At 40.4% G+C, this 24,904-nt stretch overlaps 1 protein-coding gene across 1 annotated transcript in view; it reads right to left on the reverse strand.

Annotated features, from left to right (window-relative positions):
* LOC122985203 (protein NLRC3-like) overlaps positions 1–24,904 on the reverse strand; it is a 40,563-nt gene that overhangs the window by 6,577 nt on the left and 9,082 nt on the right. The window contains exons 2-5 of the mRNA XM_044355680.1: positions 12,478–12,713; positions 10,734–12,343; positions 7,132–7,400; positions 2,809–2,982 (exon numbers count right to left, since the gene is read on the reverse strand). Coding sequence (XP_044211615.1) covers positions 2,809–2,982; positions 7,132–7,400; positions 10,734–12,343; positions 12,478–12,713 — 2,289 coding nt within the window. The remainder of the gene's footprint in view (positions 1–2,808; positions 2,983–7,131; positions 7,401–10,733; positions 12,344–12,477; positions 12,714–24,904) is intronic.

Genomic DNA, 24,904 nt, shown 5'->3' on the forward strand with positions numbered 1-24,904 from the left:
GTCAATTAGATGGTTTTCTGCATGACAAATAAAGAAAAAGAAAAGGTTATGATATTATAGTGATATTTGACCCGGACAGACGTGATCACTCTAAGCGGTTTCCACTTATTTATATCCTTCTCCAGTTTCTTTATCTCCAACTGCAACTTAATTTTTAACTTTCAGCGATGCTTGTAAATGGACATTTTGTGAAAGAGAAAATATGTCAAATAGTATGGTAATGTTGGTAAGTTGGTTCTCTTAAGTTGCCTACACCATCATTTTAATTATACATCTGATATTATCCAGTCTAGTGATAATATAACCACAGTCACTGATCTGAATGCTTGCCTCATGTCTCCCCCCACACTGATTACACTGGGGTTCTTTTTCACAGTTTCTGCTGCTGCACGTCTCATCTCCACATTAACCACATATCCCCAAATCATGTCTACACACAAGCCAGCTGTGTCCACATTTCCAACAACGTCTGCACTGAATGTGTTTGGGAACAAACAGCCTTACTGGGTAACTGATATGATCTAAGAATACTTTGTCAGGCAGGATTTCTCATTCAAAATGCAACACACCAGGGGCCAGATGCATAAAACTCTGTAGATTCATGACTAAAACTGTGTGTACGCATAAAGCCACAAACATGCAGACGCATTCTTTTCATCAGATTTATAAAGCCGTGCGTACGCATGGTTCTGTTTTATAAATCTCAATCATTGAGGAACTGGACGCACGTGCACGAGCCTCATTTCCACTCCCACAATGAACCATAAATGGATGAAGACACACCCTGAACCAGCCGTTTTCATATCAATTGGTCACCTGCCTCATCAGTCTGTACAGCTGTCAATGAAACAAACAGGAAAGAAGAAGTGCAGTTTCACTAAATTGTGTTGCACCAGCGAGTTTCTCCAACAGCCAGAATAGCTGTCATTACGCGCCACCATTACACACGGCTGTGCAGCTCTTTATACCATCCATATCATTAATTCATCACATGGACTGTAAACCATCGTCAGCAGTAATATCTCAGAAATGGAATCAATGTTGTAGTTTGTAGCTCATATCTAAACCGACTTTACAAGGTGTGCCACAACTAAGGATAAAATAAAAAGAATAATAAGAGCAAAATAAAATGTTGGCTCCTATGGAAATTAAAGGAATGACAAAATTAAACAAAAATAATTAATCAATGTTAAATTAATAAATGCGCCTTTGATTGATATTTTACAAATACCTGTGTAAACACCCCAAAAGAACCCAAAAACACACACAATCAGTGCAGCTGGTTATCAACCTAAACAAACAATGTTTTACTAAAAGATTCTGTCTCTCAGCTTATATTTCACCTCCACCTCATCACATCAGCCTCAGATCTTGTGGTGTACTTTCATTAAAAGTCATTGGTGTGCTTAAAGACAATATTAAGCTATGCAGATTGATTTCATAAGTTTATAAGCAATAAGGGCTAGTGTGATACAATTTGTATTGGTGTAGTTATAATCTCATGAACCATATTTAATCACAATGTACGTATAGAGGCACGGTAGAAGAATCATAATCATACACTGGAGAAATTTGAGTGTGTTTGTATTACATGTCACTTTGCTTGGGTCTGCATTAAAGTCTTCACCTTCTAAAAAAATACTCTCTGGAGGAGATCAAGAAATAAGGGTGTAAAATGACTAGAATAACTTATAAAAAAATAAAAGGCCAGAAGACAACTTGGCAATAATGGTGTAAAATGATTCCCAATACTTATATAAAAATTGGATATAATCAGGTAGAATTGAATATGCCAGTACATATCCTCAAACAGCTAAAACCTGTTTTGAAGAGTTTTGACCAACAACGAGTGACGGAGATAAAAGTAACATAATAATTGGTCAAAAATTAGGGAGGGTGGATGATAAGGTGTGACCTATGCCGACCCAAGGACATAAAAACAATGCCCCAAAGAAAAAACCTTCAGAGCGATTTGGTTCATTGTAAAAGTGCTGATTGCTCCCCTTTTTTGCCGGCATTAAAGAACACTTTGCTGCTTGGACCTCTGACTCCCTTTTTATTTTCAAGAGAGAGTTTTTTTGCTCTGGTACATTTTTCTGCAACAATTTGATACAACAATCTCTTAGGAAAAACATGTGTACGCCTGGTCTAAAGTATGCGTGAGGTGTTCACATTCTCACCACACATTCTGTCTTTATAAATACCAGTTTATGTGCGGGAAATGGCGTGTGCATGGTTTTTGTGCGTACGTATCGTTTATGCATCTGGCCCCTGGTCTTGTTTCAAACCTTTCTACGTCACTCATCCTGATCATTCAATGACTGTCAACAACTTACTGGAATTCTTCTATGAAGTGGGAAACATGACACCTGCTAACCATCTAACTCATGTTTCCAACAACTTCTTCAGCTGTGTCTGTGAAACACATCCAACAATGATCAATCCATTTCAATCAGACATTATTCATTAAAACACATTAAAGAATATAATAAAGAAATATTTCTCCTTCATCAAGTAAACTTGATCCATTTAAAACAGATATTAGTTGAGAGGATCTTCTGTATACAGATGTGACTCTTTACCAAAAATTATAAACATTAATTGACTTTAACAACTAACAGTGGACATTTTTTATAGTTTCTTTAAGAATCAGTCACCTTTTATAACTACAGACTAAACTTTGTACAGTAAAAAATGAAAATATGGGAAAAAAATAACTTCATGGATGTAAGTTATGTATGTACATAAATTAGGTTCAGTTGTTAAACATTAAGATCAACAATAGTAACAGACAGTCAGTGAACTGACCTCAGAGTCTCCAGTCTACAGTTTGGACTCTCCAGTCCAGCAGACAGATGCTCCACTGCTGAGACAGACAGCTTGTTCCCACCCAGATTCAGCTCTCTGAGATGGGAGGGGTTGGACTTCAGAGCTGAAGCCACAACTTCACAGTGAGTCTCTGAGAGTCCACATTCAACAAGTCTGTAATGCAGATAACATACATACAATATACACTTTAATAATAAATATAGATTCTGGGCATTTTGATCACTAAACAAACTAAGATGTGATGAATAGCTCAGTTGTCTTGCGGACAAAGGCAAAGAAAATGGAGTTGCATTTATGCTTCTATAAAGTCCACAGTAATTGCTTCTTATTTGTCTTAAATGTCTCCTTGCTTTGCTCACTTGAGTCGTATCCTTGTGTCTTAGTCCCTCCCACCTAAGATACAAGGGAGAGATGCAGGAAAAGATGTGAGGGAAGAAGAATCAAGGAAACATGTTTTTGGACGTCCTTTCCTTTCAGGCGTCATCTGAAGTGACGTCAGCTGTCAGTCTACAGGTGTTAACAGCTCTTAAGTGTTTTTTGATGTGCTGGAGTTTAAATGTGATGTACTGTCTAAAAAATGAATAATGGCGTACAGTTACCACTGCCAGCACAGTGATGTAGTGATGTCCTTCAACATGACAAAAGACAACGTGAAATATCTCTGCATGTTTCTCCTGAAATAAACTGTTTGACAAACATCTGCATGTTATATTGTGAACAGATCCATCAAACAGTTTGTAACTGCTCAGACACTGAATACACATTTCTACTGGCAGCAACTTTTTCTAAAATATATTTGTTATTTGCATCTGCATTCATTAATATTCTGTTTGCAAATTAATTTAATAATTCATGTCATGATGAGAATGTCTCGTAAATTGTAGGAATAATTTAAACTTGTAGTTTATATGTTTTAAGGAAAGAGGAAATATGTAAATATATCTGACATCAATGTTTACTTTCTACCTTGTCACAGTCTGGCTCTATGTATCTTCCTCTCAGCTCTGAGTGAGTCTGGCTCTACTAAGTTCACGTCTCACTCACACCAACTTTCTTCCTCACTGCTTTATGTGACTATCTAGTCATGTACAGTGCTGGTTATGGAGCGGCTTGTTTAGTGTTGGCTTAGTTACTCTTCATCTAGACATCACTCTCTTAGGTTGTATTTATCCATCATCATTTATGTGTTACACTTCTGTTATCCAGTCCTTTTGCTCATGTAATTTTACTCATTCATACGATGAGTTGCCAGTTTTTATGAGCATCTTATTTCACCACAGTAGTGATGTCTGTATAAAGTTTGTGTTCAACATTAGATGCACTATGCCACTCCCATCTGCCCTGCTATCACTGCAATCACCTCATTCCCCTCACCTGAGCTTCCCGCCCATCTCCCTACACACAAACTATCAGGAGACAGTTTCACCTTTCTCACTGCTGTTATATAGGAGCATGTGTTTAGTTTAAGGAATTGTTATGAGGAAAATGTAATCTGAGACACTACTGCATTTTATTTTATAGGAACATCATCTGTCTCATTGTGTTTTTTGTGTTTTTATTTTTCTGTTTGCTCTGTGTTTCCTTCCTGTGTTCATGTACTCCTCCCCAGCCTGCTTTTCCCTCCTCACTTTCCCTCCACACCTGCCCTGCATCAGCCTTGTTAGTCCTGCCCTGCTCCCTGTGTCTTCATCAGCCAATCAGCTTCTTTCCTGTTCTCCTGCTCCACCTGCACCTCATCCCCTCTTCAGTTTAGTTTTATTTAAGTCCTGAGGGATGTTCCATCAAGCTGGCTAACGGGATAGCCTGGTTTATTTCGATAAGCCTCAATAATTTAAGTGAGAGTTCGTTCCATCACTGTGGCTTATATGAGTCCCTTTTATTGTCATAAGCTTCGAGGAGACGACGTTTGTCATTGAGAGAAAATGACTTTCTGTCTCTGTCATGATGTCAGTGTTCACACAGCAGCAGCCGCTTATCATGGGAGTAAAGTACAAAAATAGATTTACGTGGTTTAAAATGTTTTTCCACATGTTGTCATGTATGAAGAGACCCAAAATGATCACTGTAGGTGGACTACTTGATTTCTATAGGTGACTTATTTAAACAGCATAAATGTTGTATATGAATGATTCTGTCTCAGAGCTTTTTGATCCATATAAATAGCTGATCAGTGTAACTGTGATCACTATAAGCAGTTAATACTGTATACATTTAAACACAGCAGAAGGTCATGGTTTGGACTTTATTTCATTTTCTTTTTGTCTTCACAGCTTGAACAAAATGAGTGAATGAATAAATAAATAACTTCAAAATAACGCTGGCACACTTTTATTTCTTAAATTATAAATGCTGAGCTTTTAAATAAAAGGGTTGTGAGTGTGAAAAGACTCTTGATGGAACCGTCTTTTGAGAGTCTGTTTCCGTCCGTCAGACATTCTTTGACACGCAGCTGAATTAAGTTTGACCGTTAACCTGCCACGGAGCAGCTAGTTCTGCTGACTAAGTTACCATGGTTACTGAGCTGGGACTCATATAAACCGCGGTGATGGAACGAACTCTCACTTAAATTATCGAGGCTTATCGAAATAAACCAGGCTATCCCGTTAGCCAGCTTGATGGAACACCCCTCTGGACAAAGATTTATTCTTCAAGTTCCTGTTGCCTGCAGTCTCCTGTGTTTGGGTCCACCTGCTCTGCTCTTCACAACATACCTGACACACAGGGATTTTCAGCCTCATAGAAACTGATATTTAATTAAATGTGTTTTCTGCTGACAGACAGCAGACTCACCTTCCCTCCCTGACTATATCATCCATGACACAGGCTAAATTAGTAGAAGGAATATAAAAATAATACACTTTCTAGTGAATGATGAAAGTTGTTTTATGCTTCCTTTATTAATCAGACCTACAGTCAAAATTTTAATCCAAAATGTTAAATAGATTGAGAATCAGAAAACAAAACATCTAAACTTGGGAGTGATATTACACCTGAGTTGGTTCTGTTATTTGTCTCGATATAAAACTGAGATGTTAGTGATGTAATATCAGATCAGTCCGATCAGCTGCTGCGTCTAATCACTACAGATTTCCAATAAAGGGTTGTGTCAGTTTGATAAAAGATGAAGGATGGTCTTGTGTACTGTTTACTCCCTCCTTCAGGCAGCCTCCTCTCTCCTCCAAACAGAAATAAGCAAATTCAAACATCCTTCATGATGAGACCAATTTCCAGATCAATTTCCGGGTCACCCGAGGAGAGAGAAGACATGAAATAAGGTCATGAGAAGCACCCATCATATCAGAGCGTCTCCACAAAGTTCAAATGAAATTGTCTTGCTCATAAAACCTGAGCAGCTTCAAACTGAGTCTCTTCAATTATCACCGTGCACTCACAGCAATTAAGTGTTATCAGCAGGAAGAGCTTTGTAGACTTTTTATGCCCTGGGTTTCGCCTCTCAGGCTTCATACAAGCTGGTAGCTGCAGCAGATCACAGATATTACATGTATGTGTCTGTATATAAAATAAACAGACACATTATAGAAAGGTACAGCAGGTTCTGTCCACTGGAAAATACTGTTGTCTGTTGTGATGAAATAATGACTCTTTAAACATTTTCAACCAAAACTTGAAACCTGAAGATATTTTGCTGGATTTGTATTAAACCCAAAGGAAGAAAACTAGAAGGTGAACAATAAACTGTAAAATCATTATAAATAAACAGAATAACTGTGTTTACTAATGTGAGGTATAAACACACCAACAATAATAAGTTTTTCTTGCTCTCATAGCATTTGTAACATCTGAAGAACATTTGAAGTGAAGCACTATAAGTCAGAGTCGTCGTGTTCACATCCACAAACCCTCAGTGGGATAGGTGCTTGATACAAAATCTATTCAACTGGGATACAAGGAGAACTCACACACTGGAATCACAGCTCCATTTAAATTTACTGGTAACATTTCAACTGATTACAGGTCTTCCTCAGACAAATACCCACAGGAGGAAAATGAAGGATATTTATATCAAAATGACCAGTGACATAATCAATGTGTCAAGATATCCTCATCACTATGAAAATAAAAACATTAATGTGAACAGAAATATGTTTTCCTTGTGATAAGGATATCTTGACACATGTGAATGTGCTTGCAGGTACTCCTTGTAGTGAAGCACTACTCATGTATAACTTTGGCAACAAGCAGCTGTAACACATGTTTAACACTTTGATAGTGTGCATGTGTGAATCTTTACTGTAATACTGATGGCAGCTTTATAATGTTGATAATCACATCTGGACTTACTGAGCCTTTCTGCAGTTCCTCACAGCTGGGATCAGTCTCCATCGTCCCTCCTGTGATGTGTTGTACTTCTTCAGGTCCAACTCATCCAGAACCTCCTCTAACATCTGCAGCATGTAGGCCAGAGCTGAGCAGTGGATCACAGAGAGTTTCTTCTCTGATCTGTTCTCTGACTTCAGGAACTCTTGGATCTCCTGATGTACTGAGCGGTCGTTCATCTCCATCAGACAGTGGAAGATGTTGATGCTTCTGTCAGGAGAGATATCCTCAGTGTTCATCTCCTTCAGGTTGTTGATGGCTCTCTGGAGGATTTCTGGACTGTTCTCTGTCTGACCCAACAGGCCTCCTAAGAGACTCCGGTTGGACTCCACAGAGAGGCCATGAAGGAAGCGCACAAACAGGTCCAGGTGACCATTTCCACTTCTGAGAGATTTCTCCATGGCTCTCATCAGGAAGTCATCCAGAGATGAACTGTAGTATGTTCCCAGGAAGTTATCCAGAAATGAGTAACTGTAGTATGTTTCCAGGAAGTCCTCCAGTACCTCTTTGTTCCTGTTGGTGTAACAGTGGTACATGTAGACTTTTTATTTTATAAGAACATCATCTGTCTCATTGTGTTTTTAGTTTTCTGTTTGCTCTGTGTTTCCTTCCTGTGTTCATGTACTCCTCCCCAGCCTGCTTTTCCCTCCTCACTTTCCCTCCACACCTGCCCTGCATCAGCCTCGTTAGTCCTGCCCTGCTCCCTGTGTCTTCATCAGCCAATCAGCTCCTAATCTGTTCTCCTGCTCCACCTGCACCTCTTCCCCTCTTCAGTTCAGTTTTATTTAAGTCCTGAGGGATGTTCCATCAAGCTGGCTAACGGGATAGCCTGGTTTATTTCGATAAGCCTCGATAATTTAATTGAGAGTTCGTTCCATCACTGTGGCTTATATGAGTCCCTTTTATTGTCATAAGCTTCGAGGAGACAACGTTTGTCATTGAGAGAAAATGACTTTCTGTCTCTGTCATGATGTCAGTGTTCACGCAGCAGCAGCCACTTATCATGGGAGTAAAGTACAAAAATAGATTTACGTGGTTTAAAATGTTTTTCCACATGTTGTCATGTATGAAGAGACCCAAAATGATCACTGTAGGTGGACTACTTGATTTCTATAGGTGACTTATTTAAACAGCATAAATGTTGTATATGAATGATTCTGTCTCAGAGCTTTTTGATCCATATAAACAGCTGATCACTGTAACTGTGATCACTATAAGCAGTTAATACTGTATACATTTAAACACAGCAGAAGGTCATAGTTTGGACTTTATTTAATTTTCTTTTTGTCTTCACAGCTTGAACAAAATGAGTGAATGAATAAATAAATAACTTCAAAATAACGCTGGCACACTTTTATTTCTTAAATTATAAATGCTGAGCTTTTAAATAAAAGGGTTGTGAGTGTGAAAAGACTCTTGATGGAACCGTCTTTTAAGAGTCTGTTTCCGTCCGTCAGACATTCTTTGACACGCAGCTGAATTAAGTTTGACCGTTAACCTGCCACGGAGCAGCTAGTTCTGCTGACTAAGTTACCATGGTTACTGAGCTGGGACTCATATAAGCCGCGGTGATGGAACGAACTCTCACTTAAATTATCGAGGCTTATCGAAATAAACCAGTCTATCCCGTTAGCCAGCTTGATGGAACATCCCTCTGGATAAAGATTTATTCTTCAAGTTCCTGTTGCCTGCAGTCTCCTGTGTTTGGGTCCACCTGCTCTGCTCTTCACAACATACCTGACGCACAGGGATTTTCAGCCTCATAGAAACTGATATTTAATTAAAATGTGTTTTCTGCTGACAGACAGCAGACCCACCTTCCCTCCCTGACTATATCATCCATGACACAGGCTAAATTAGGAGAAGGAATATGAAAATAAAAATCTTTCTAGTGAATGATGAAAGTTGTTTTATGCTTCCTTTATTAATCAGACCTACAGTGAAAATTTTAATCCAAAATGTTAAATAGACTGAGAATCAGAAAACAAAACATCTAAACTTGGGAGTGATATTACACCTGAGTTTGTTCTGTTATTTGTCTCGATATAAAACTGAGATGTTAGTGATGTAATATCAGATCAGTCTGATCAGCTGCTGCGTCTAATCACTACAGATTTCCAATAAAGGGTTGTGTCAGTTTGATAAAAGATGAAGGATGGTCTTGTGTACTGTTTACTCCCTCCTTCAGGCAGCCTCCTCTCTCCTCCAAACAGAAATAAGCAAATTCAAACATCCTTCATGATGAGACCAATTTCCAGATCAATTTCCGGGTCACCCGAGGAGAGAGAGGACATGAAATAAGGTCATGAGAAGCACCCATCATATCAGAGTGTCTCCACAAAGTTCAAATGAAATTGTCTTGCTCATAAAACCTGAGCAGCTTCAAACTGAGTCTCTTCAATTATCACTGTGCACTCACAGCAATTAAGTGTTATCAGCAGGAAGAGCTTTGTAGACTTTTTATGCCCTGGGTTTCGCCTCTCAGGCTTCATACAAGCTGGTAGCTACAGCAGATCACAGATATTACATGTATGTGTCTGTATATAAAAATAAACAGACACATTATAGAAAGGTACAGCAGGTACTGTCCACTGGAAAATACTGTTGTCTGTTGTGATGAAATAATGACTCTTTAAACATTTTCAACTAAAACTTGAAACCTGAAGATATTTTGCTGGATTTGTATTAAACCCAAAGGAAGAAAACTAGAAGGTGAACAATAAACTGTAAAATCATCATAAATAAACAGAATAACTGTGTTTACTAATGTGAGGTATAAACACACCAACAATAATAAGTTTTTCTTGCTCTCATAGCATTTGTAACATCTGAAGAACATTTGAAGTGAAGCACTATAAGTCAGAGTCGTCGTGTTCACATCCACAAACCCTCAGTGGGATAGGTGCTGGATACAAAATCTATTCAACTGGGATACAAGGAGAACTCACACACTGGAATCACAGCTCCATTTAAATTTACTGGTAACATTTCAACTGATTACAGGTCTTCCTCAGACAAATACCCACAGGAGGGAAATGAAGGATATTTATATCAAAATGACCGGTGACATAATCAATGTGTCAAGATATCCTCATCACTATGAAAATAAAAACATTAATGTGAACAGAAATATGTTTTCCTTGTGATAAGGATGTCTTGACACATGTGAATGTGCTTGCAGGTACTCCTTGTAGTGAAGCACTACTCATGTATAACTTTGGCAACAAGCAGGTGTAACACATGTTTAACACTTTGATAGTGTGCATGTGTGAATCTTTACTGTAATACTGATGGCAGCTTTATAATGTTGATAATCACATCTGGACTTACCGAGCCTTTCTGTAGTTCCTCACAGCTGGGATCAGTCTCAGTTTTCCTTCCTCTGATGTGTTGTACTTCTTCAGGTCCAACTCATCCAGAACCTCCTCTGACATCTGCAGCATGTAGGCCAGAGCTGAGCAGTGAATCACAGAGAGTTTCTTCTCTGATCTGTTCTCTGACTTCAGGAACTCTTGGATCTCCTGATGTACTGAGCGGTCGTTCATCTCCATCAGACAGTGGAAGATGTTGATGCTTCTGTCAGGAGAGATAAACTCACTGTTCATCCCCTTCAGGTTGTTGATGGCTCTCTGGATGATTTCTGAACTGTTCCCTGTCCGACCCAGCAGGTTGTTGATGGCTCTCTGGATGATTCCTGAACTGTTCTTTGTCTGACCCAGCAGGCCTCCTAAGAGACTCTGGTTGGACTCCAGAGAGAGGCCATGAAGGAAGCGAACAAACAGGTCCAGGTGGCCATTTTTACTTCTGAGAGATTTCTTCATGGCTCTCATCAGGAAGTCATCCAGAGATGAATAACTGTAGTATTTTCCCAGGAAGTCCTTCAGTACCTTTGCGTTCCTGTTGGTGTAACAGTGGTACATGTAGACTGCAGCCAGAAACTCCTGAACGCTCAGATGAACAAAGCAGTAGACTGTTTTCTGGAAGATCACACTCTCTCTTTTGAAGATCTCTGTACAAACTCCTGATAACACCGAGGCCTCTGTGACATCAAGACCACACTTCTTCAGGTCTTCTTGGTAGAACATGATGTTTCCTTTCTCCAGATGTTCAAACGCCAGCCTCCCCAGCTTCAGAAGAAGTTCCCTGTCAGCCTCCATCAGCTCCTGTGGACTCGTCTCATGTCCTTCATCATACTTGTGCTTCTTCCTCTTTGTCTGAACCAGCAGGAAGTGTGAGTACATGTCAGTCAGGGTCTTGGGCAGCTCTCCTCTCTGGTCTGTAGTCAACATGTGCTCCAGAACTGTAGCAGTGATCCAGCAGAAGACTGGGATGAGACACATGATGTGGAGGCTCCTGGATGTCTTGATGTGTGAGATGATTCTGCTGGACAGCTCTTCATCACTGAATCTCCTCCTGAAGTACTCCTCCTTCTGGGCATCAGTGAAGCCTCGTACTTCTGTTACCCTGTCAACACATGTAGGAGGGATCTGATTGGCTGCTGCAGGTCGGGAAGTTATCCAGACGAGAGCCGAGGGAAGCAGCCTCCCCTCGATGAGGTTTGTCAACAGCACGTTGACTGATGACTTCTGTGTGACATCAGACACGACCTTCCTGTTCTTGAAATCCAATGAAAGTCTGCTTTCATCCAGGCCGTCAAAGATGAACAAAACTTTCCAGACAGCGAGCTTCTCTGCTGTGACCTTCTGTAATGTTGGATGGAAAACATGGATCAGCATGAGGAGACTGTACTGCTCATCTTTGATCAAGTTCAGCTCCCTGAACGAAAGCGGAATCACCAGACTGACATCTTGGTTTTCTGAGCCCTCTGCCCAGTCCAGAGTGAACTTCTGCACTGAGAAGGTTTTTCCAACGCCAGCGACGCCGTTGGTCAGAACGACTCTGATGTGTTTCTGTTGGTCAGGTAAGACTTTAAAGATGTCGTGACACCTGATTGGAGTGTCATGGAGGGTCTCCATCTTGGAAGCTGCTTCAAGCTGCCTCACCTCATGTTGGGTATTAACGTCTTCACTCTGTCCCTCTGTGATGTAGAGCTCAGTGTAGATCCTGTTGAGGAGGGTTTCACTTCCTGCTTCATCAGTTCCTTCAGTCACACATTCACATCTCCTCCTCAGACTGATCTTATGTTCATCTAAAACCTCCTGCAGACCACTTTCTGCTGAAAGAGAAGAAAAAAATGTATAATTAGAAAGAAATATGTCTGACTGTGTTAATTTTCAGTAGGATAGAGGAGGTAGATTCCTGTCCTGTTTTCAGAGATGATGACATCAGCAGACAGATCTTCAGTCTTACTTTGTACAGTGCTGGTCTGACTGTCTGCCTGCAGTCCAGGTCTTGTTCTGGATCTTTTTCCACACTGGGGACAGGAGGAGTCTCCTGATGGAGCAGACTGGTCCCAGTATGAAGTGATGCACTGTCTGCAGAACCAGTGTCCACAGCTGGTAGAGACTGGATCCTTCAGGACGTCCTGACACAAAGAACAGCAGGACAGCTGCTCCTCCACAGAAACACCCCTCCTCTTCCTCTCTCTGTGGACATGAACACAGTCTTTATGACACATGACATTAGTGGTGGCCAACCGGCAGCTCACAAGCTGATGCAGCTCTTTCCCTATTGACCATATTTATGTTATACCCTCAGTGGTGAGAGCAAAACTACAAGAAGAGAAAAATACATTTGCTTGTTTTGTTGATTTCTGATGTTCTGGTATTGATGGCAATTTTTATAAGGCCATCAAAGCCTTGTATACTTCCCTGATTTCGTGTGTACAGCTAAATAATTTTAGGACTGGCTGGTTTCCTACTCCATTTGCAGTGAAGCAGCAGATGTACTTTCCCCTACATTATTTGCCCTTTATGTAGATGATTAAACTGAAGAAATTAAGCAGGCCAATCTAGGTATAGCGATTGATAATATGAATTGAAGTATTTTATTATATGCTGATGATATTGTGTTGCTTGCAGAGACAGAGATTAATTTACAAAAAATGTTGAATATTTTGAGCTTATGGTGTAGTAAATGGAGACTGACTATTAATGATGACAAAACACAGATTATACATTTTAGAAAGCAATGTGAATGACAAAGCAACTATATATTTAAATTTGGACCAATGCCTCTAAAGTACACCAGTTCTTACACATATCTTGGTTTGGATTTTAATGAAAATATGTGCTTTACAGAGGGAATTAAAGTACTAGCAGAATCAGCAGGAAGAGCACTAGGGTCTGTAATGAATAAAATAAAATTGTGTCCTGAGCTGGTCTCACTAAACTTTATGATTCAATGGTTGGCTCAATTTTATTTTATGCTGCAGGTGTGTGGAGTTTTAACGATGTAATGCCATCCAGAATCAAGCCATGAGGTGTTTTCTTGGGGTGCATACATTTACTGCTAAGCAAGCTGTTGAAGGTGACATCGGATGGGAGTCATTTCTTGTAAAGCAGAGAGTTGAAATGGTTAGGTTGTGGAACAGCGTTATGCAGTTGCCAGAGGAAAGACTGACCAAAAAGATCTTCAACTGGGATTGAGCACACAATCATCCTTGGTCGAGAGAGGTCACTGCAATATTTTCTCTTTCTGATTTGAATTTTATTTTCAGGAATAACTTGCAGTGTAATATAAATAAAGTTGCACAAAAATTATTAAAGATTTATAAGGAGCAATGGAAGGAAGACATTTATAAGAAGCCAAAGCTTAGAAACTACATTCAAATGAAAGATGATTATTATACAGAACCATATATAAAGCTAAACTTACAGAGAAGGCAAAGGTCCCTGTATGCTCAGTTAAGAACTGGTACTTTACCACTGGCAATTGAGGTAGGCAGATATAAAGGTACTCCTGGAGAGGAATGTTCATAGTTTTTTGTGATCTTTGTGTTGTCGAGGATGAATTTCATTTTGTATTTCATTTACCTCTGTACAATGACTTGAGGAATTGTTTGTTTGAAAAGATAGAATTGAAAAACCCCGATTTGTTTTGGTTATCCGATGCTGATGTGTTGAGTTGGCTTTTTAATATGGAAATTTTTATTTTAGCGAGATTTATAGGAGATGCTTGGCAGCTAAGACAGAGAACATTGTATCCATCATAATGGGACATTTCTTCCATGTAAACTAAATGTTCCGAAATGCTTTATTTCTGAATTTGTGGAACTGTACATTATGATATGTCATGTGGCCATCTTGGTTATTTTTGTCTAGTGTCTTGTAAGCCCATATGGGCTGGGCACCAGAAAGGTGCAGCACACTTAAATAAACAATTCAATCAATCAATCAATCAATCAATCAATCAATCAAACAAACAAATGTTCAGAAGTAATTAGACAGACACAACAATTTGCCAGCAAAGGCAGAGAAGAAGAAGAAGAGTGCAAACTAGTAAACATGGATGTAAACAATGCAGGATTTAAAATACTAGATTCAAAAATCGACTTTGCAAATGTTTCATGAGGAGGGAAATAGATTCAACACATTTGTTAGACCACAAGGATTCACACAATGTGTTTTGGTCAGTAAGTCAATGTAAACATGACTTTTGTCTGTTAACAAGAAAACTCCACAGGGCTCCTTTAAGCTACTATGAGACATTAAAAGTCAGGAAAAATAAGCAGGAGGCAACTGAGCAAAACAGAAAAATAACAGACTGCTGCTCTTTTGTCTTGTGTTGTGGTGCTGAACAGAGAGCTCTGCTAAATATCTTCATAATGCATCTTTTCATTTGTGTTTCTCTCTCTCACTGTTTCTGCTATAATCTCTCTCCCTCTGTGTCAGTGTGATACAACAGTTTTACACATTTGACTTTTCCCAAACGTTAAATGTCAGACTCAGTTTCCTCTGCTGCAGTGGTCAGTCTGCAGTGATAAATCAGCTGCAGCAGGCTGTTTGTATACATTTCCATTACTTCCTCCCATATTTTGCGTCTTTGAACAGGAACATGTTAAGACACATTCTGTATTGCAGGAGACCAAACACTCCATTTTCTTCCATTTTACCTGCACAAAACCCCGGTGCAGTCCTTTAGTAAATAAGGAGACACAATGTGACTTGTTACTAAATCCTTAGTAAATATCACCCTGGGTTACCTGCTACTACTTTAGATTGTTAGACTGGAAAATCAAATAGCAACAGCAGCCCTGTCTCTGTCTCTGGTTAACATGTACATGAAGATCTGTTCTAGATTACAGCTGAATGGAAGATAGTTCATTATTTCTTTCCACTGTGTTTCCTTCATATCTACACTACAACCTTAATGAAACCGTCTCACTGAATCAATCAATCAAAACAATAACAATAGATGGAGTGTGATGACGGTGTGAAGCAGCAAGGGATCATGGGAGTTGTTGTCTTTGTTGTTAAACAACCAGCTTCTCAGGGTTAGGATAACTCCAGTGTTCATCATTCAGGATGTCTTTACTGGGAACTGAATTATTCGCAGAGGTCTCCCCCTCTCCAGAACAAACAGACCCACTGATTAAAACAGGTAAAAACACTGAATGAAGCAGTTTCACTTTAAAAATCAGTGTTTCTCCGACGTTGTTTGGTGGACACAGGACATCGGGGAGGGGCTGTTAGCTGAGCTGCTGCTAACATTTTCTCAGCTTGTTTCTCTGATAATTTAAGATCCTTCAAAATCCTTCATCTGATTGAAGATACAGTTGAAACGTAGGTCTAGTTGTTTTTAGACATTTTAATGCAGAATAGTTACATATTATAGTTTTAAACTAAAGGCACTGCTGCCTGATGCTGGGCTGTCAGATTAACTTGTTCATGTCTAGAAAACAAACAAAACAATCTGTCCTCTGTAATTTAACCTGCATTAAATATTGCAACTAGCACTCTTAAAACAAAATGAAAGCTATAAACGAAGAAATAATGCAGTCGATGCTCAAACAAACGGCAAACAAGGCCCAACCTCAGCCTCTCAGCGACTTTTACATTGTTGCCAGTAGTCGCTACACAAACACAACAATCTGTCCTCTGTAATTTAACCTGCATTAAATATTGGTTGAAGCAACTAATAAACATTTCAGAACAGAAATCAAGCATCTATAAACAAAATGAAAGCTATAAATGAAGAAATAATGCAGTCAAAACTCAAACAACAAAAACATCAGTAACTGAATTAAAAAACACAGAATTATGAAAGAACAGAGTTGTAATGTAGGTTATCAAATGAGATTAAAAACTGAATCATCTTCAGGTCAGTTTACAGTAGAAACAGTCTCTTACTTTGTGTCTGAGGGTCCAGGTTCATTACTGAAGTTTAGAGGACGATCTTTAGACCAGTCACTCTTCATAGACAGACAGCTGGATATCAGAGACTCTGCTCCGTCCTCCTCTTCCTCCAAATCCTTCATCTTCTGGAGTCTGAGAGGTAAACCAGTAACACTGGAGACACACACACATACACAGTAGAATAAACCCAGACTAATTATTATAGATTATTTTTAGACTTATTGCATTGTACGCCACTGAACCTGAGTACAAATTTCGTTTACATGTGTAAGCATGCAAATGACAATAAATTAACCTTGAACCTTGAATCATTATTAGCAGCCCTGATATGAACACTCACCCTGCCTCAGACTGTTTTCCTCCTTCTGCTCTGTTGACTTTAAAATGGAGTCTGACTGAATACTTTCACTTTTACTTCCTGCCTGTTTGCTCCTGTAACAGGGTTAGAAATAACCCCTATTATGAATTTCTTCAAAATAGATGTGCCTGTCTTGTATGTACATAGTTTTAGAGCCACCTGGTGGAATAATAGCGTAACTGCACAAATAGTGTTCCTCTCTGCGCACCGTACGCGCCTCAGCAAAGAAAGATACTTTCATGCTGGAGAGACCTGAACGCTTGCAGTTACATAACACACTATTGACGGTGACTGTGTGTTGCTGATTTTTGTACCAGTACCAGAGTCAAGAGAGCCAGAATGAGAACAAGTCCTGTGTGGCCGTGCCGTTCTTCCTGTACCATAGACATCAGGGATACATCCACCATAAATCCACAGAAAGACACGACCCGTCACACTCCTCCCTTCCACTTCTTTACTAGAAGTCACGTGTGTGTGTGTGTGTGTGTGGTGAACAATTGCAGGTCATGTGTCAATAACAAAGATCTAAAATTACTCTGAACTTTACAAAGTAACTCACAGCTCAAAGTGTGAGCAGAGAATATAATTGAAGACGTTTCTGATCAAATTTATGACTATTAATTAAAAAGTCCCCCACTGGATACCAGGAGTCTTCCTCCCATTCCTCAACATGTGTCTGGTTCTCTAGAAGCACTGTGAAGCGTCATCTCTCCTCTCTACTTTAGCATTTCTTTAAGAAAATACGAACAATACATCCCTCCCTGTCTGCTGAAGGTCATCTGCCAGTAGTTCTCTCCTGCTGAAAACAGCCAGTTCAAAGCCCTGACTCCTATTTGTTAGTTATCTGGCCTCTCAGTTCGTCCTGTGAGCTTTATCGACCTCCAACCACAGACACTGCAGTCTCTAAAGCCTTCTGCTCCATGTTCTTCAGTTTTCATGTTCCTTGGGCTAAAAAGTCCTGTAATATTATCCTGTTAAACCAGAAGTCTTCCTCCAGTGCTGCTGTTCACCAGCTCGGTGCTCCAAACAGCACCTGCCTCTTTCAACATAGCCCACCTTCAATCCAACCAACAAAGCTGCAGTCCAACTGGTCTGCAAATGCCCATTGTTAAAACATTAACTTCAAGATCCACAGAAGCTGCAGCTGTCTGCTGAGACCTGTCTTCTATTCAGTGTCACAACAGGACAGCCAAAGTATCTGCAGAGGTCTCCTCCTCTCCAGAACAAACAGGTAAAAACTGAATGAAGCTGTTTCACATAGAAAATCAGAGTTTCTCTGATGCTATTCAGAGGACACAGGACGTCAGGGAAAAGCTGTGAGCCGAGCTGCTGCTAACATTTGCTCAGCTTGTTTCTCTGATAATTTAAGATCCTTCAAAATCCTTCATCTGATTGAAGATACAGTTGGAACGTAGGTCTAGTTGTTTTTAGACATTTTAATGCAGAATAGATACATATTATAGTTTTAAACTAAAGGCACTGCTGCCTGATGCTGGGCTGTCAGATTAACTTGTTCATGTCTAGAAAACAAACAAAACAATCTGTCCTCTGTAATTTAACCTGCATTAAATATTGCAACTAGCACTCTTAAAACAAAATGAAAGCTATAAACGAAGAAATAATGCAGTCGATGCTCAAACAACAAAAACATCAGTAACTGAATTAAAAAACACAGAATTATGAAAGAACAGAGTTGTAATGTAGTTTATCAAATGAGATTAAAAACTGAATCATCTTCAGGTCAGTTTACAGTAGAAACAGTCTCTTACTTTGTGTCTGAGGGTCCAGGTTCATTACTGAAGTTTGGAGGACGATCTTTAGACCGGTCACTCTTCATAGACAGACAGCTGGATATCAGAGACTCTGCTCCGTCCTCCTCTTCCTCCGAATCCTTCATCTTCTGGAGTCTGAGAGGTAAACCAGTAACACTGGAGACACACACACATACACAGTATAATAAACCCAGACTAATTATTATAGATTATTTTTAGACTTATTGCATTGTACGCCGCTGAACCTGAGTACAAATTTCGTTTACATGTGTAAGCATGCAAATGACAATAAATTAACCTTGAATCATTATTAGCAGCCCTGATATTAACACTCACCCTGCCTCAGACTGTTTTCCTCCTTCTGCTCTGTTGACTTTAAAATGGAGTCTGACTGAATACTTTCACTTTTACTTCCTGCCTGTTTACTCCTGTAAAAGGGTCAGAAATAACCCCTATTATGAATTTCTTCAAAATAGATGTGCCTGTCTTGTATGTACATAGTTTTAGAGCCACCTGGTGGAATAATAGCGTAACTGCACAAATAGTGTTCCTCTCTGCGCACCGTACGCGCCTCAGCAAAGAAAGGTACTTTCATACTGGAGAGACCTGAACGCTTGCAGTTACATGACACACTATTGACGGTGACTGTGTGTTGCTGATTTTTGTACCAGTACCAGAGTCAAGAGAGCCAGAATGAGAACAAGTCCTGTGTGGCCGTGCCGTTCTTCCTGCACCATAGACATCAGGGATACATCCACCATAAATCCACAGAGAGACACGACCCGTCACACTCCTCCCTTCCACTTCTTTACTAGAAGTCACGTGTGTGTGTGTGTTTGTGTGTGTGGTGAACAATTGCAGGTCATCTGTCAATAACAAAGATCTAAAATTACTCTGAACTTTACAAAGTAACTCACAGCTCAAAGTGTGAGCAGAGAATATAATTGAAGACGTTCCTGATCAGATTTATGACTATGAATTAAAAACTCCCCCACTGGATACCAGGAGTCTTCCTCCCATTCCTCAACATGTGTCTGGTTCTCTAGAAGCACTGTGAAGCGTCATCTCTCCTCTCTACTTTAGCATTTCTTTAAGAAAATACGAACAATCACAAAACTCTGCAACAGGAAGAAAGTCTGCTGCTCTAGTATTTCTTCTGCACGCCTTAAAGCTGAGGCGGACTTGGCAGCTTTAAAGATGAGACAAAAATTATTAAAGGACAAACATGAACTGGAAGAAGAGCAGGAACGGCTACGTAAAAGGAAGGAGCAGCTTCAACTGGATGAGGAAATTGCTACACACATGGCTAAGCTAAATGTGTTCAGATCTCAGAGCATCCTAAGTGGGAAAACCTCTATAACAAAGCAATCAGATGGGATGAATTCTTATTTGGAAAAAAGACAAGAAAAAAACACAAACCCTCAGTGCTAAGGCAAATCCATTTATTCCACAAATGTCACAAAAGGAAATCAAACGTGACCACCTGGATACAGGAGCAAGGCCTGAGGAAAAAAATCCATCTCAGTTCTTTCATTTGAAGCCTATGTCTGTAGGGTGCCATGAACCCCAGCAACATTCAGTGTATCATGATGCTCAAGCAACTACACAAATGCAATATAGAAATGTGTCATATGCAAATATGGGTCCAGAAAATGAAGACCGAAACAACATGCTTGGCATTATGAGGAAGCAAAATGAAATCACTACACTGTTGATACAGCAGCAATGTCTTTCATCTTTGCCCAAGCGAGATATACCAACTTTTGATGGTGATCCATAAAATATCATGCATTCATGAAGGCTTTTGAGGATGGTGTGGAAAGGAACACTGCGAGCCACAGTGACCAACTCTATTTCCTGGAGCAGCACACTAAGGGTCATCCAAAAGAGCTTGTTAGAAGCTGCCAGCACATTGATCCAGAGAGGGGATAAGTTAAGGCTAAGGCTTTATTACAGGAGCAGTTTGGAAATGAGCAGAAGGTTGCATCTGCATACATGGAAAGGGCTCTTTCATGGCCTCCGATCAAAACTGAAGATGTAAAAGCTCTTCAAGATCACAGCTTTTTCCCCAGAGGCTGCTGTAATGCCATGGAAGAGGTGCAATACTTGCATGAGCTAGACATGCCTGCCAATATGCTGGCCATTATAAGGAAACTGCCTTACAAATTTAGGGACAAGTGGAGAACTGTAGCCTGTGAACTGCAAGAAAGGCGCAGCCAGAGAGCTACATTCATTGACATCACTAATTTCATTGAGAGACAAGTGAGAATCTTAACTGACCCAGTGTTTGGAAACATACAGGATGCTCCTTCGCTGACAACAAACAAAGGTGTAAGCAAGCACAATCTACAATCTCGTTCTGGAATTAAAGGAACTAGTTTTGCTACCACTGTAGCCCCTATGGGAAACAAAACTCAACCTGGAACCAAAGGGAAGGAACATGTTCAAACTGAAAGGAAGACATGTCTTTGCTGTGGAGGAGGTCACGCATTGGATTTGTGTCCTCAGTTGGGGAAAAGAGCACATAAAGAGAAGATTGGCTTCTTGAAGGACAATGGTGTCTGTTTTGGCTGTTTGTGTATTGGACACATCAGCAAAGATTGCAGAAAATGGATTTCCTGTGTAAAATGTGGTCTTAAACATCCAACCATACTTCACATTCCTCCGAAGGAAAAGGAATCTGACCTGTTCACAAAGGGAACATTCCGAGACAGAGTGATCTTCAGAGATGGCCTCATTTAAAACATGTCAATTTGCCTGAGATTGAGGCAGGGATTGAGCTGTTGATAGGGACAAATGTTTCTAAGGCCTTGGAACCATTGCAAGTTATATGCAGTGTTAATAATGGACCCTATGCAATAAGGACAATGCTGGGTTGGACTGCGAATGGACCACTGAAAGGAGACAGTGGAGATGCAATGGACTGTGAGCAGCCAGAGTTACAAGTGAACAGAGTGTCAGTTGTGTGTTTGTACGAACTTTGGCAGCAGCAATTTAAGGCATATTTCCCTGAATGCAGCATGGATGAACAAATTGGCATGTCAAGAGAAGATCAAAAGTTTATGGAACTGGTCACAAACTCAGCAAAGCAAGTGAATGGCCACTATCAGATCAACTTACGTCTGAGGAAAAGGGACGTTAGCATGCCAAATAATAAGAAAATCATTGAGCAGCGTGCCTTACACCTGAAGAAGAGGCTTCAGAAGGATTCCTCATTCCATGCTGATTATATGGCCTTCATGAATGACCTTGTTGCCAAAGGTTATGCTGAAAGGGTGCCTGAAGAGGATGTGGAACGTAGTGATGGCAAGGTCTGGTATATCCCGCACCATAGCATCTACCATCCTACAAAAGGAAAGATCAGAGTTGTCTTTGACTGTGGAGCGAGTTTCCAGGGAACATCACTTAATGCTCGGCTCCTACAGGGACCAGATCTTACAAGTTCACTGATAGGAGTGGTGACCAGATTCAGGAAAGAACCAGTGGTGATCATGGCAGATGTTGAATCCATGTTTCACCAGGTAAGAGTGCCAGTGGAAGATGTTGATTTGCTGAGGTTCCTCTGGTGGCCTGATGGGGATTTAAATCAAGATCTCAGCGACTTCAGGATGATGGTGCATCTCTTTGGGGTGACGTCGTCTCCCAGCTGCGCCAAATTTGCCCTCAGAAAATGTGCAGAGGACACCAAAGAACAGTTCAGCCAGGAAGTGGTGGATAAGGTCCTATATTGCTTCTACGTTGATGACTGTCTTGTGTCAGTAGCTTCGGAGGAGGAAGCAGTGTCACTTTATCATGACCTTGTCTCCATCTGTGCTAAAGGTGGATTCCAGTCTGTGATACCTGAGAGCCACAGAGCTAAGGATATGAAAAGGTTGGACATCAGTATGTGCTACCAGTAGAGAGAGTACTTGGTGTGGAATGGTGTATCCAGTCTGATACTTTTAAAGTTCAAGATTGTGATCAAGGACAGACCACTCACCAGGAGAGGGATTCTCTCAACAGTTAGCTCCATCTATGATCCTCTTGGTATCTTGAGTCCTGTCGCCCTGTCAGCGAAGAAGATCTTAAAGGATCTGTGCAGGAGAGCACTTGGCTGGGATGATGTCATACCTGAGTCGGTTGCTCAGGACTGGACAAGTTGGCTGGATGAACTTTGTCATTTGGAGAAATGTAACATCATGAGATGTCTGAAACCACTGGACTTTGGAGAAGTTACTGTGATGCAAGTGAAGAAGGCTATGGAGTAGTGACTTACCTGTTGTCACAAAATGCCCACTCTCAAGTACACAGTGCCTTTGTTATGGGAAAGGCTAGAGTAGCTCCACTGAAGTCTGTTACCATCCCCCAAATGGAGCTTATTGCTGCCACCATGGCAAGTCGCATTGATGTCTTGTGGAGGAAAGAGCTGCACATGCATCTTCAGGATTCTGTGTTTTGGACGGACAGTGCTTCTGTGCTCAAGTACATCAAAAATGAGACTTCCAGATTCAGAGTCTTTGTTGCCAACCGAGTCTCAGAAATTCGCAAGGCCTCACACCCTTCTCAATGGAGGTATGTTTAAACTGCAAGCAATCCAGCCGATGTTGCCTCCAGGGGTGTGAAAGTAGATACATTTCTCAAGAATGCAACATGGGTGTCAGGGCCTCATTTTCTCCTTTATCCTGAGAGTGAGTGGCCTGTCTCTCCTGACGATGCTCTTCAACTTCCATCAGATGACTCTGAGGTTAAGAAAGCTGTTGCAGTGAATGCTATACAGGTCAGAGAGGAGGTTGATGCAGTGACTCGCATGATCCATTGCTTTGACTCTTGGACCCATCTGAGAAAGTCTGTTGCTTGGATCTTGAGATTTAAGACTAGGCTCTTGTCTGTTTGTCAGAAGAGGAGACAATTGAGCATGGCTCTTGCACAGTCTGACTTGGATACGGACCAACAAAGACGTTCATTGGAGAAGGACATGGAAACTTTTAAGAGAAAGACAGTTTAAAGTTGTCTATCAGTGGAGGAGCTTGAGAAGGCTGAACTGGAGATCATCAAGTTTAGTCAAAGGAAGAGGTTTCCAGAGGAATTCTCCAGGCTGCAAAAGGGAAAAAGTGTGAAGGGGCACAGTCACATCTACACACTCTGCCCACTGATGGAGGATGGTGTTCTGAGAGTTGGTGGTCGGCTCAGCAGGTCATCTATGCCAGCAGAAACGAAACATCCCATAATACTGGCTAAAAATTTACATATATCAGCCATTCTTCTGAGGCACATTCATCAAGAGGTGGGACATGGTGGTCGTAACCACATGTTATCCAAACTGCGCAAGAGATATTGGATCACTGGTGCCAGTACAGCCATAAGGAGAGTTCTGTCAAAGTGTATCATCTGTCGACGATTGAATGCTCAGCCAGTGTCCCAGCAGATGGCAGACTTACCTTATGAAAGAGTTACTCCAGATGAACCTCCTTTTACTCGTGTTGGAGTTGACTATTTTGGACCTTTCGAGGTGAGGAGCAGAAGGAGTGTAGTGAAGAGGTATGGAGTCATTTTCACCTGCCTGGCCATACGCGCAATCCACCTTGAAGTGGCACCTTCACTGGACACAGACTCTTTCATTAATGCACTCAGACACTTTATAGCAAGACGTGGTCAAGTTCAGGAATTTCAAGTTTGAATGAATTGCAAAGTAGTCATTTTTTGTTTTATATTTTGGGTTATTTTGGTTTGTTTATTATTGCACGATCATGGTGATTGATAATCAGGTCACATGGATATGGGCGGTGGTATCCTATAGTTAATATAAGCACCTGTTCACCTGCATGCCAGCTGGTAAGAAAGACAGAGGGTGAGTGGGTCGTCGTATTTTTGGTTGACCGCTGTTTTACACCTGATCGCTGTGATTATTTTGAGTAGCCTATATTTTGTGCACGTTATAATAAGTTGATCCTTTTCATTAATAAAAGTTATTAAACTTATTTTTTGATCTCAGCGAATCTTTTTGGTAGCGTGTCAGACAAACGGCAAACAAGGCCCAACCTCAGCCTCTCAGCGACTTTTACATTGTTGCCAGTAGTCGCTACACAAACACAACAATCTGTCCTCTGTAATTTAACCTGCATTAAATATTGGTTGAAGCAACTAATAAACATTTCAGAACAGAAATCAAGCATCTATAAACAAAATGAAAGCTATAAATGAAGAAATAATGCAGTCAAAACTCAAACAACAAAAAGATTAGTGACTGAATTAAAAAATACAGAATTATAATAGAATAGTGTTGTAATGTAGGTTATCAGATGACATTAAACTGAATCATCTTCAGGTCAGTTTACAGTAGAAACAGTCTCTTACTTTGTGTCTGAGGGTCC

Source organism: Thunnus albacares, chromosome 7 (assembly GCF_914725855.1).
Source record: "Thunnus albacares chromosome 7, fThuAlb1.1, whole genome shotgun sequence".
Classification (NCBI taxonomy): Eukaryota; Metazoa; Chordata; class Actinopteri; order Scombriformes; family Scombridae; genus Thunnus; species Thunnus albacares.